Here is a 13,680-nt window from a genome sequence, read left to right as displayed (position 1 = left end):
GAGGAGGGAGAGTCTCGGGCAGCCAAGGCTGTCATGCACATTGTTGGATCGAGATGGGACTCAGGTAAGTATAAGGGGGGGCTGCTGCACACAGGTTTTTTTATCCCAATGCATTGAGATCAAAAACCTTCTGCCTTTACAACCACTTTAAGCTGCATCACGGCTGCAACATGTGTACACTCCCATCTGTTGCCTTTGCAGCTTAAGAGGGAGTGGTGGAGAGGCAGTAAAAACACATCTCAACCACTTTTTTTTTTTTTTTTTTACATCTGTGTCCCATTGGGGAGATTTCCTTTTACTTCCTGCCCCATAGCCAAACAGGAAGTTAGAAGAAAGTTCTCTCCAAAGCTAGGGAATACCCGGTTCTCACCATGGTTACAAGAACTGTATGACATGGTGACTATTTTCTGGAATAAATTCTGTTGAATTGTTTTCTATGCATTAAAATTAAATACAAATATTAAAAGATGATTGGAATAACAGCCATTTATTCAATTATTTTATTTTTAATTCAGTGGAAGTAGCTGAATGGTTGCCATGGACACCTAGTGATCTTTTTTTTTTTTTTTTTTTCCAGACGCTTTTGATACACAAGTTGCATTGTCTGCAGTGTTTCCATTTTATTTCTGGATTTTATCTAACTGGTGCGTTTTCTTGTTTCAGTAAGACGGGTCTGGTGTCCTCATCTTGGGAACGCCAGTATTTCTTCACTCAGGGAGGAAATCTCATGAGCCAAGCCAGAGGAGATGTAGCAGGGGGACTGGTGATGGATATTGACAACTGCTCTGTGATGGCTGTGGACTCTGAAGATCGGAGATACTGCTTCCAGATCACCTCCTTTGATGGCAAAAAGTTGGTATTTTTATTAATCTGGTGAAAACAATACACCTATACTGACAAGTTGAACAGGCAAGACTCAAAGCAAACATTTGGCATGCACACGTTAACTTGTTGGACTGTAAAAAGATTTGATATTGTATTCAGTCTTGTATTAGATTCACATAAAGACCGATTTTTCTCCATTGCTGTTAACCTAATAAATATTGGTAAAGAATAAACCTCATCTAGTGGCAGCACTATAAAAGAGCATCAGTATACTGAGGAGTTAAAGTGTTACTAAACCCAGGAGCCTGCATTCACTATATCTGGTGTCCCACAGTACACAGAACATGGAAATTCAATTATTTTAGTAAATATTAACTGCTAATTACCTTTTCTAATCAGCAGTATTTAACGGTCTTGTGACTTCTGTCAGTGTCCAACCGAGCAATGGTTAAAGCTTGTAGGAGGAGTTTTCATTCTCCTCTGACTGTCTTATGAAGGTGCATGACCCCTGACCCTCTGGCTGGGCAGTGCTGATTGGCCCTGTGCTGGTCACATTCACCTTTCCCAAAAAAAAAATCCCTAGCAATACACACCAAACTGAGCATGTGCAGAGTGCCTCCTAGGGCTCTGTGCTATCAGCAGATGGATTGGGGACAGTAAAACAGGGGAGGATCAGAGGAGACAGGATCAAACAGCCTTTTTACAGGATGCAGAAGATTAACCTCTTAGGTTCCACAGTGAGTATAACAAGCATGCTTTACTACATATACAGACTGCTTTTACTGTTGTGTGTTTCGCAACACTTTAAAGTAGTTCTAAAGCGTAAACATCTTTTACCTTAATGCATTCCTTGCATTAAGGTAAAAAATGTTTAGGCATTGAATTTGGCCTCTCATCTCCCCCCCCCCCCCCATCCCCCTCCTTAGAATTACCTGAGCCCTCATTCGATCCAGTGCTGTGCACATCTGCAGCTCTTCTCTCCCCTCCCCTTACTTCTGTGTCTCACTGGCTTTGCTGGGGCACCGGAAGCCATTGGCTCCCACTGCTGTCAATCGAAGCGAGTGACGGGGGGCGTGGCTGAGTCCCGCTGTCTGTGTCAATGGAAGTGGCTTCCCATGAGGGCACTAAGCAGAGTGGAGAAGCCAGGAGTGCCAGCGGTAGACCCGAAAAGAGGAGCTTTGAGGGCACTTTGTGCAATTCCTTTGCACGGAGCAGATAAGTATAGGGATGTTTGTTATTTGAAAAAAAAAAATCCTTTACAATTACTTTAATTCCTCTGTTCACGTTTTCTATCTGCATGGTCTAGCTGCTTACACACAGATTAAAAGTCAGGCAGTTCAGCAGGGACTGGACGAATTTCAAACTGTGTAGCCCTCCCTGTCTGGCAGAAGTAGCTCAGTAGAATAGTACTGCTGGAAAACTTTTATTTAATCAGACACTGCAGCCAGTCATCTACAGCACTCATCAGTGCATTGTGACAGCGGAGGAGTCCCGCTGTCAGAATACAGTAGCACAACGGGGAGGATTTCTGCATCTACCTTGCTTGTGGGGATGGGGAAATCATTTTTTTTTTTTTTTCATTCAGTCTTCCAGCTGAAAGAAAAAAAACTATGCGTGTATACCAAGCTTTTGATGGACAGCTCTGTACAATGCAGTAGAGGGTGATTGGTATAACAAGAGCCTAATGTATCGAGAAATTAAGATGCTATTAAAAGAAAAATTGTATTTCTTGTTCTTTTTTTTTTAAATATTAACAATGACCAGACAGGGACAATAAAAGGATTTTTATTGAATGCATACATTTATTAACTTTGGCATTTTCCTATAAGTCTGTTTTTTTTTTTTTTTACTGTATATATTCATTTTTTCTTTTCATTCAGGTCTGTAATTTTACAAGCAGAGAGCAAGAAGGACAGTGAAGAGGTATAATTAACAGCTGAATAAATGGATAGGCAGGGACTCTGTACTTGAAAACAACACGGCACTACCCCCAAATAGATAAATGAATTAAGCAGAGAGTCCCCACCTCTCTTCAGGTAGGAGAGCTAGTGGGGGAAAAGGGGGATTTTAAAGTGCCCAACAAATCACAAATTGATTGCAAATAAATACACTGTTTCATAAATTAATAAAATCATAATCCCATTTATTAGTACACAAAACGTTTAAAAAACATGTATATTTTCAATATATTGAGAGCATTATAACAAACAAGTATTATAATCATCCTGTGCAGAATAACGCGTAGATCTATACATATGAATCTGGATCAACAGGTTTCGCCCGAATCAAGGGCTTTTTCAGGATCCACGTATCTGGGTTAATAAACTCAAATATAGATCATCAAAAGTATGATCCAATATCTGCCTTATGAAGCCATGATTACAACCGGGACGAATATATTCACAATTGTGTAAAGATCTTTTATAAACAAGTGAGGATGAATGGGTGGATAACCACCATCCCTCAGATAAAAATGACCGGGGGGTTAAGCCCACACTGTGAATGAGTGAAGGCAGCCCAAGGGACTGCCATCCAAGAAAAGCTTCAAGTATATAGTAGACGGTATTACACATCCACAGAAGCAGCGTCCGGTGGACCGGGCTGTTTGTTGGAGGCTGCCATAGTGGTTCTATTTTTTTTCTCTGTTGTCACAGGAACCTGGGATGGCTTCTTTCCTCTTTTAGTTAGTTCATGTTTGACCCAGACCTGGCTGCTGTGGATTTGTAATATCGTCTACTATACTGTATATTTTAAGCTTTTCTTGGATTTCAGTCCCTTGGGCTGCCTTCACTTTTTCACGGTGTGGGCTTAACCCCTCGGTTATTTTTATCTGAGGGATGGTTGTTATCCACCGTTTCATCCTCACTTGTTTTTAAAAGACCTTTAAACAATTGTGAATATATCCATCCCGTTTGTAATTATGGCTTTATGAGGCAGATATTGGATCATGCTTTTGATGAGCTATACTGTATTTAAGTTCAATAAAAGTAGATACGTGGATCCTGAAGAAGCCCTAGATTCGGGCAAAGCGCATTGATTCAGATTCATATGTATAGATCTACGCATTCTCCTACACAGAATGATCATAATACTTGTTTGTTATAATACTCTCAATATATTGAAAATATACATGTTTTTAAACATTTTGCATACTGATAAATGGATTGTGATTATATTCATTTATGAAACAGTGTAGTCTTTGCAATCAATTTGTGATTTGTTGGGCATTTTTTCCCACTATCTCTCCTACCTGAAGAGAGGTGGGGACTCTGTATAATTAACAGTAACTATGTGTGTCATTCAGAAATCTCTTAACGCTTTTTTTTTTCCACAGCTGCACATTTAGGATTTTTCCTTACTAATTTGTTCCTAATTATTCTATGAAAAATAGGATGAAATTGATAAACAGATATTTTTCAGAAGCTTTGAATAGATGGCTACCCCTTAAAAATAGGGGCAATGCAAGTTCTATAATTCTAACTCAGCCTTTTTCAACCGGGGTGCCCAGGCACCCCGGGGTGCCTTGAGGTTTCTTCAGGGGTGCCTTGGCAAAATGCCTTAAAATTGCCCCAAAATAGTATACAAGCCGGCATATGGATGAAGCCTGCCCGTTAGTTACACAAAGCCACAGGTTATAATGTACACCATTACAACCTTCTAGCTGCCAACCTCCTAACGATCAATGTCATAATTTAATAAGCAGGATGTCAGTTGCCTGCATATCATCCTTGTTTAACCCTCCCCTGCCTCTCTCTATCAGCTTTGGGGTCTCAATTAGCTAAGTGATAGAGAAAAACTGAGGGAGGAGAGAAACATTGGAATACGAGTCAGTACCAGTTTGCAAAAGTGTATTTGCTTTGGAAGAATAAATCACCTCTAACGTTGGGTGTCCTACGTGTATTGATGTAGCTGCATTATTTAAAACTAGATTCGTTTTTACATTTTAGAATGGGGCTCCTCAGGACTGTCCATAATTTTAAAGGGTGCCTTGACTGAAAAAAGGTTGAGAAACACTGATCTAACTGACCTGGCATATTAGAAGCGGTTGTTTTCTATTGTTGATCCAACATTACTGGCTGTCACAAGGCTCACACAAAAAACTTTATCTGAATACCATAGGTGTTCCTCATGCACTCTGGGCTTTTTCAAACTCACAGCTGGGTCCCACTATGTGTCTCATTAACTAAGACAATAGCTAGTGTGTAGATGAAACCTGCTAACAGTATTGCTTCATTCATTAGGGCCTCATTCACAAGTGTGTTTAGGGGCAGACTATGAACTCCTTTGGGAAACTCTGCCGGGTTTATGTGAATAGCTATGGGCACAAAGCCCCATAGAAAGCAATAGGAGTCTGACAGCACTCGCAGTCATTCGCATGTAGTCCTGCTACATGCGACTGTGGGTACTGGGAAACATGCATGTACATGTATACGGGACTTCCCACCCTTAACTATTCACATAAACCTGGCAGAGTTTCCAACAGGAGTTCATAGTCTGCCCCTAATCGCATGTAAGTGAGGCCTAATACTTCATTAAAGGTATTACTACTGTTAAGCTGGGTACACACCATTCGTTTTTTCATTGAACCAGCAGGCTGATCGAAAAAAAAAAAAAACGTATTCCTGCATCCACACAAGTAAAGCCAGCCACACATGGTTCCAATCTCAGCGGGTTCAGCAGGATCTGGCCAAGATTCGAGCCAATTTGTATAATGTAAAAGATGATGTTGCGCCGATGCGCCGAGAATCGTAAGAGAATAGTGATCTTTATTCTATGCAAAAAAATCTTGATTCTCATTTTATCCAGAATCGTGCAGCTCTAACTTGGGTACAACTAGCCTGCCAGATTTGCTTACAATTATTGCAAGCGGCTGCTATAGCCTTCTTCTGGCAGGGACGGCTCCCCCCCCCCCCCCCTCCTGCTGGGAAAAGAAAATTGCTGATTTCCCTGTCAGCACTGTCTGTGTTGATGGGGGGAATCATGCAAATTTCTTTCCTACAACCAAAGAAATTTGCTGTGTGTATGGCCGGCCTTAGGTGGATGCGGGAATCTTCCCTGCTGTGTTATTGTATTCTGACAGCAGGGACTCCTCCACTGTCAGAATACACTGATTAGTGCTGCAGCCAATTGACTGCAGCCGCTGAATGAAGAAGGCTTTACAGCAGGATTTTTCAACAAAAAAGCCGATCTAATAATAATGATCTACTTCACAGGAAGGGCTACACATCGAAATTCAACTGCTTTCTGCTAAACCTGCCGAATTTCGATCTGTGCGCACCCGACTTTACAGTATTTTCTGATGTGCAACAATTATTTCAGTATACCCTCATACAAGAAATGTAATTTTAGTGCCAGTTCACACCAGAACATGGTGTGGGAAACCCCCATTTTGTACACATTTCCTGTATTGCGTTTAAAACGCACTACACTTACGATTTGCAGCGGGTGTCAGTGCAATGCTAACGACACCCCAAAAGCAGGTCGTTGCAATTTGTAAAATCATGCAGGTACTGCTTTTTCTGTGGTCCGACGTGATTTCAGCCCAAATTTCACTGCACCCAGATTGCATGTGAATCAAACAAGTGTCACAACACCTTTGTGATTCATGGTGTGAAGCGGCCCTTAGTGTCATAATAAATTGGAAAAATCGCAATCAAATGTACAGATTTTATGTAAAGTTACAGGCCACTACTTGTTTTAAAACTAAGTTTTGTTTTTTTTTTAAAACTAAAATTTTTTTTTTTTTATTTTGCTACATATTAATACATATGACACTATGGGTTTGATTTAGTAAAGGCAAATAGACTGTGCACTTTGCAAACTGCAGTTGCAATCTTTAAGAGCAGTTGCTCCAGAGCTTAGTAATTGAGCAGAGGTTCTGATGACTTCCATCATCCAATCATGTGCAAGCAAAAAATGCTGTTTTTTGCGGGTGATTGGGTATTCTTTGCAAAGTTAAGGTTCTTCTCATTTACTAAGCTCTGAAGCAATTGCACTTGCAGGGTGCAACTGCACTTTTCCAAGTGCAAAGTCTTTTTGCCTTTAGTAAATCAACCCCTCTATGTATGTATCTAAGTAAAAAGTTATTGTTTGATCTATAGCTGAAATGTTTAAATTGTTCTAAACCATTAGTGGTGTACAGATGCTGGAGCTGAAGTGGTTTATTTCAGATATGCAAGCAACAGAAGTGTATATGTTTAGTTTATAGTAAACCTGTGTTACTTAACAAACATGAATGCATTTATTAAAATACATGAGGTGCTGTCTCATATCTGTGATTGCATTTTTTTTCTCTCCTTGCACAGTGGATAAGTACAATAAATAACATCTCTAAACGCATATATCTAACGGAAAACCCAGAGGTGAGTTATTTTGCAATGTTTTACATAGATGTGCTTCTAATAAATGGCTGTTTAAGGCTAGGTCCACCCTAACGAAAAAACAAAAAAAAAAACAAATAAACATATTTAATATTTGCAGCAGAAAATGTGCAATTAATATTTGCTTGGAAATGAGTCTGCAAAGCATTGCAACCATGATTAGTGCATAGCATGTAAGATACACAAGCTCCTGCAGACCCTTCCTCCAGCTCCAAAGCTAGTTTAGAATGAGAAGGTAGAGGGGATAAATGGATTTTTTTTTTTTTTTCAGTTGAAATTCCGCTTTAAATTTATGTAGTATATTTAGGCCTGTTAGGAATTTATTCATGCACTCTTGCAAAGGGGGTGAAGTGATCTTATTTCTTTATACTTATTGCTCATTTCATGGTCCACTGTAGACTGACAGACCATCTAGAACATGGGTGTCCAACCTTTTGGCTTCTCTGGGCCACATTGAGTGTAGAGAAATTTTCTCGGGCCGCATATAAAATATATACTATAGTTAAGGTATATAAGTAATAAAACGCTGCTGCGCCCTTCCCGCACTGCCGTGCCCCCCAGCACTAATTTAACACAACTAGTGGATGATCCCCTCTGAGGCAGCCACTGCCTACAGTTAGTTGGAAACCTCTGTGGCCATGCCCCTAACTCGACTTCCTTCCTCCCCAGCAAAAAAAAAAAATTGTCAGGGGGCAGTGGGCCGCATTGCCTGTGGTTCTGGGCCGCATGCGGCCCCTGGGCCACAGGTTGGACATGCCTGATCTAGAATATGTTCCATTGACAGCAAAAAGAAAGGAACAGAGACCCGCTTGTTTTTCTGTGTGTTGCATCTGCTAGGAATCTGTTATTATTTTATATGCTCTGTGCTTTTGTATAAAGATAACTGCCGAATTCTAAGTCTTTACAATCTATTTTAATATCAGGAAACTGCTGCCAGAGTAAACCAAACCGCCCTGGAAGCTGTGACCCCTTCTCCATCTTTCCAGCAGAGACATGAGAGCATGAGGCCGGTGTAAGTTAATTGCGCGTGTGACATTTGATCATCCAGAACAGTGGTTATGATCCTATTAGCAGTACTGCAGAGTATATGAATGCTTCAGTCCGAACTCTGCTTAAAAGGATAAGTTAACAATAAGTGAAGGGTGCACCGACCTAGTGCATTACAACTAAAAAGGTTTATTAACATTTTAAAAAAAATGTATATTCTACTCACAAAACAATTGTAAATAGCACACATGTAAACATGATCAACACAAGATCTCCAAGGTAGCCAAGGCACTGTGCGGTGCTGGATAGCATGCAGCTGTCTGCATGGATCTGTTAAGACTATGTTGACGCGTTTCGAGGGCGAACCCTCTTCCTCCGAGCCTGAAAGGTGCTCTTTTAAACTTAAAAGGATAAGTTCACTATTTAGAGTATGTTACATGTTCAACCTGTAATTAGGGTAGAACAAGTAACATGTTGCTGCAGCCATTTCCCCTCTCCCCAGTGGCAACGGCAGGCATCTTCCCTGGGCACCCGCTGTCATTCTTTGAAACTAACGAGACTGCGCAGGGCTCATTCATTCATAGTCCTCGGCTTGTAGGTCTCAATGAACTACCATGGTACTGTTGAGCGATGTGGTAGTTCATTCATTCTTCCTGTCAGGGAGTATCTGCTTGCCCATACGAGGTATAAGCAGACAGATACACTGACAGTCTGCAGGAGTCCTGCATGGTACCAGCAATCTGCTGATCACAGGTGCAATGCTTTATAGGCTTCCAAAACACAAAATAGTGAATGCTCAATTTTTTTTTACCGGCAAAAAAATTTGCATTTTATTTATTTATTTATAAAAGGTGAACTCATTGAGTGCCGGTTCACATTTGTGCGATGCGGGAACGCTGCGAATATACAGCGTGTTCCCGCATTGCATCCGCACCCCTGGCAGTTCACACTGCAATATGCGATACTCTGGGGGTGCCAATTAAAAGTTAACGACACCCCCAGATAAGATCTGTAAGTTCGCACAGAATCAGATTGCACTAGTGTGAACCACCATGTGATCCGATTCTGCTGCGGACCAAAAAAAGGGTCCTGTGCGTCTTTTAGTGCGATTGCGATGCAAATTCAGCCATACAAACTGTATGGCTGAATTTGCACCGCACAGAGATCGCATGTGATTTTAGGAGCAGTGTGCGATCTCGGTCATCGCACTAATGTGAACCGGCACTTAAAAGCTGAATTTTAGCCTTCCCTCCATTCTTTCCCAGTTTTACAGGCTCCTCTCCTGTACTGAAATAGCTTACTCTGATTTTACTGCACACTGCAAGACTACCACAATGTGTATTAGAAGGTGCAGCAAGCCAGAAAGACCCAGCCCCATTTCCTGGCTGGAGGCCCTTCAGCATCATCTAGCCTTAAGCTCCACAACCTGGCTTTCCCTGGGAAGTCTTTTTATTCATTAGATTTCAGTTCTTTTAATGAGGGAGTCTCAGCATTAGACATGGGCATTACCGAGGGGGAGCTGCTTTCAGTTGTAGCATGCTACATACTGCCCGTCCCACCAGACATGATCTGCATTGCATACGGAAGTACATAGACCCAGTAATAACATCATTGGATTTTAAATAAGGAATGTCATGAAAATGAAAAAATTTGACTTAAAATATATATATATGTGTAGCGGGGTTAAACATGCCTAAAGACACTGTTTGATATGTGGGAAGGAACTAGGCTCCCTCTAGTGGTAGCTGCATGGAATTTCCCGGGCTGTCACTTCCTTTTCACAAGATGAAGAAACTACATCTCCCAGGCTGCTTTGCAAGATCCAGGAACTAGGCTCCCTCTAGTGGTAGCTGCATGGAATTTCCCGGGCTGTGACTTCCTTTTCACAAGATGAAGAAACTACATCTCCCAGGCTGCTTTGCAAGATCCAGGGTGCACGGCTGCACCGCACGGCACTATGGGGGAGGTTATTTAAAGGAAGAGAGAAGCGCGCGAAGGGGGGGGGGCCTTTCTGCGCTGGACTCTGAGGAACCAGCGAGCGAGAGTGAAGGACTGACACTGGATATTGGGCCAGAGCCTTTTAGCCTGGAGGGACGACGTGGAACCGTCCCATCTCAAGCACGAGGCACATTCCTGGAGGTCATACTGCTGTTTGCCGAGACCGGAAGTCAAAGGACTGAGACCGCAGTGGAAGCGCGCGAAGGAGAAACTTCTGTTGGTGAGAGGGCACATGCCCAATAACTGACTTTATCTGCTGAAGAGACAGTTTTATCTACAGATAGCGGTAGCGCAGCAGGAGGTGATAAAACCCCGGGGTTTATCACCATACTCTCTCAGGAGACTCATAGACAAACAATAAGGTCTGTAAAGGAGTCGCCAGAGGCTTATCTCTCTCGCAGAAGTTATTGCTCAGTTACGCAGACACCCTGCGGTGACAACTAACAGCTCGTTGTTTTCTCTCTCTTGATCTTTATTCCTAATCTGGATTACAAATGAGCTCTATTCAATAACCTTGCTAGCGAAGATCAACAAGAAAGAAGAGAACTCTGGGGGAGGGACTCAGATAGGCCCACCTACCTGGTACTGTGTCTAGCCTTAATGCAGGAGGAGTGTGGGGGTATTCTTTTACCTTTTTAAAGCTGTTTTAAATAACCTTTTATGGACTTGTATTGTATTGTATTGTATCTCCCCTATTCAATTTGATATATAGTAAACTAAGTTTGGTTAATTACAATCCTGTGCGTTGTTCCATTGTGTCACCCAGAAGGACTACCATTCAAGAAGGTAACAAGGTATTGTTGCATAGTGAAGTATTGTATTCCAATCTGTGTATCCATTTGATAGTCCAGTCCTATTCTGGGTCAGTTGTGCCTGAGGAGGGATCGAGCCAATTTGATTGGGTTGTTAGGCAGGGTGTAGACCCAATAATATAATCAGCAGCTCCTGCGGGGGTGGTGCTACATATATATTAGCGTGTTAACCACTTAAGCCCCGGAAGATTTTACCCCCTTCCTGACCAGGGCCTATTTTGCCATTCGGCACTGCGTGACTTTAATGGACAATTGCGCTGTTGTGCGACGCTGTACCTTAACGAATTTGGCGTCCTTTTTCCCCACAAACAGAGCTTTCTTTTGGTGGTATTTGATCACCTGTGCGATTTTTTGATCATGCGCTATAAACAATAAAAGAGCGTCAATTTTGCAAAAATAACAATATTTTTCTCAAAATTTTTTTAACATTTTAGGCCAATTTTTTGGTTCATATGTTTGGTAAAAAAAATCACAAAAAGCGTATTTTGATTGGTTTGTGCAAAAGTTATTGCGTTTACTAACAAAGGGAAAGATTTTTTTTTTTGCGGGACTGCGACATTGGGGCGAACAGATCGGACCCTTGACTGACATTTTTGACACTTTTGGGGTTACCAGTGACATTACTACAGTAATCAGTGCTATATATATATGCACTGTTACTGTAAAAATGACACTGGCAGTGAAGGAGTTAACTGTATTGGAGAGGGAGGGGTTAAGTGTGTCCAGGGGACAACGGTGTGTAAGAACAGTGATCAACGGTCCTACATAGAACCGTTTGATCATCATTCTTACACTGGGAGAATGACAGGCGGCTTTGTTTACACTAGCCGCCTGCCTTTCTCCCACTGTCACGGACGATCGCGAGTACCCGGCAGACATCTGGTCCGCCGGGCACATGCGCGGGGGGTTCCGTGACCGAGCGGGAGCGCTCCTCCGGCGGCATGCACTCGCTCCCCACACCCTTACAGGCTAGCGACGTAGATCTACGTCGCTCTGCCTGTGAGGGGCTGACTGCCGACGTAAATAGTCGTGCGGCAGTCGGCAAGTGGTTAATAAAGGGGGAGGGGGGTAAACCAGGGAAGGTAAAATAAGCAAATTAATTTCAGCTTTGTAGGAGCATGTGTACTGAGTTTTTTTGCATTGTCTGCCTTAAAGTAAACCATGATATCCTTCTTGCTATTCCATCTAGTAGTACTATAGCCTTGTACGTACTGTTATTTTTTTCGCTGGCTTGAATGAAGAAAAAAAAACTGTCGGCTCCGGTCAGAGCTGCTATACTAACTATGTGAATTTAGTACAACGATTTCCCCTGCTGAGCTATTGTGTTCTGACAGAGGGACGCCCCCCTGACAGAACACTCTGATCAGTGCTCTCTGCCATTGGCTGAGAGCACTGATTGGGAGTCGTTTGGTTGCTGATTTTTCAGCATGCACGTCCGTCAAAAGCTGGCCAAACAGTCAGCTTCTGTCAGACAGACAGACATACACACAGGCCGAATGTCAGCCGGTTGTTTATAAACCGGCAAATGTCTCTCGACATTTGGCCTATGTGTACCCGGCTTTATGCATGGAAGCTGCTGCAAGCTCATTGATCCCTTTCTCTTGTCACAGCTCCAGTTCCTAGATAGCAGCTGTAAAACTCTGTGTAAAAATCCAAAATCCAATTTGTTTACTTTCCCTACTACCATTATCCCTCCTTTCCCCATTGGCTGAATTAATTTTTTTCACTGCTGGCAAACCTCATTCTATAGATAAAAAATGGTAGTTTCAGCCAACTTGTGTGATGAAGCCATTGTATCCAGGCCAGTCTGTGTAAGAACTGATTTTATCTTCAGTTGCAGCTTTACCACCCACCTAAAATATACCATGCAGCTGGAGGGGGGCTCACACATGATGCAGTTTGGCTTCATTGCCACAGCAAATTTTCCTCAACTTGTCAAGTTTGAGAGGTGGCACGGTCTGTCTAACTTGCCAATAAAATTCTATAGGACCATGCTGCAACTGTAAGCCAAATGTTTGGCTTGTGGTTGCCGCACAATATTTTAATAACAAATCCAGCTTTAGTTGTCCTGCATTTTACATGTTTAATTACACACTATACATTGAAAGCAACGTTTAAAAAAAAAAAAAAAAGGAACGACAATGACGTAATTATGAGTATTAAGCTGATCCTTTTTACATGAATATCTATAATCTATTAAAATGACTATACATTCACTTTAAAACCATGGTTTCACCTAGCACGTCAACCTAAAAAGAAATGATGCAGCCAGCAGTCTGCTCATGTGCTTTTTGCTCATTTTCTTGTCTGTGGCCAACTGAGCCTAAGTAAAGCTTCTTTATTTCTTCATGATCTAATGAAGGAATCATTTTAAGGATTGCCATTTGTCCCTGAAAGTGGGCACAGATTCTTGTCATTGAGAGAGATAGATCAAAGGGCAGCATGTTAAACCTCTATGTCTGAATACAGTCATGAGCTTTCTGGTGTGTTTACTTGAGAAGCAGAAGACTTAGGATAGATCTTCACTAGCAGTAAGGCACGCCTGGCATTGCAGAACCATCCAGTAATCTCCGTCCTGTGGGGTCTGGTTTATTCTTGTTTCTGTGGTGTCTTTTGGCATAAATGTTACATAGTAAGACCCAAAGGGCCTTCATGACCTCAGTTTTTCCATATCTCTA

General features: G+C 41.9%; 1 protein-coding gene across 1 annotated transcript in view; it reads left to right on the top strand.

The window, feature by feature from the left end:
- Positions 1–13,680, top strand: part of APPL1 (adaptor protein, phosphotyrosine interacting with PH domain and leucine zipper 1) — a 73,138-nt gene that overhangs the window by 39,653 nt on the left and 19,805 nt on the right. The window contains exons 11-14 of the mRNA XM_082266500.1: positions 664–852; positions 2,706–2,748; positions 7,131–7,187; positions 8,129–8,217. Coding sequence (XP_082122626.1) covers positions 664–852; positions 2,706–2,748; positions 7,131–7,187; positions 8,129–8,217 — 378 coding nt within the window. The remainder of the gene's footprint in view (positions 1–663; positions 853–2,705; positions 2,749–7,130; positions 7,188–8,128; positions 8,218–13,680) is intronic.

Source organism: Pelophylax lessonae (assembly GCF_965119305.1).
Source record: "Pelophylax lessonae genome assembly, chromosome: 8".
NCBI lineage: Eukaryota > Metazoa > Chordata > Amphibia > Anura > Ranidae > Pelophylax > Pelophylax lessonae.
The sequence above is the reverse complement of the archived record's forward strand: the minus strand, read 5'-3'. Positions and strand labels throughout refer to the sequence as shown.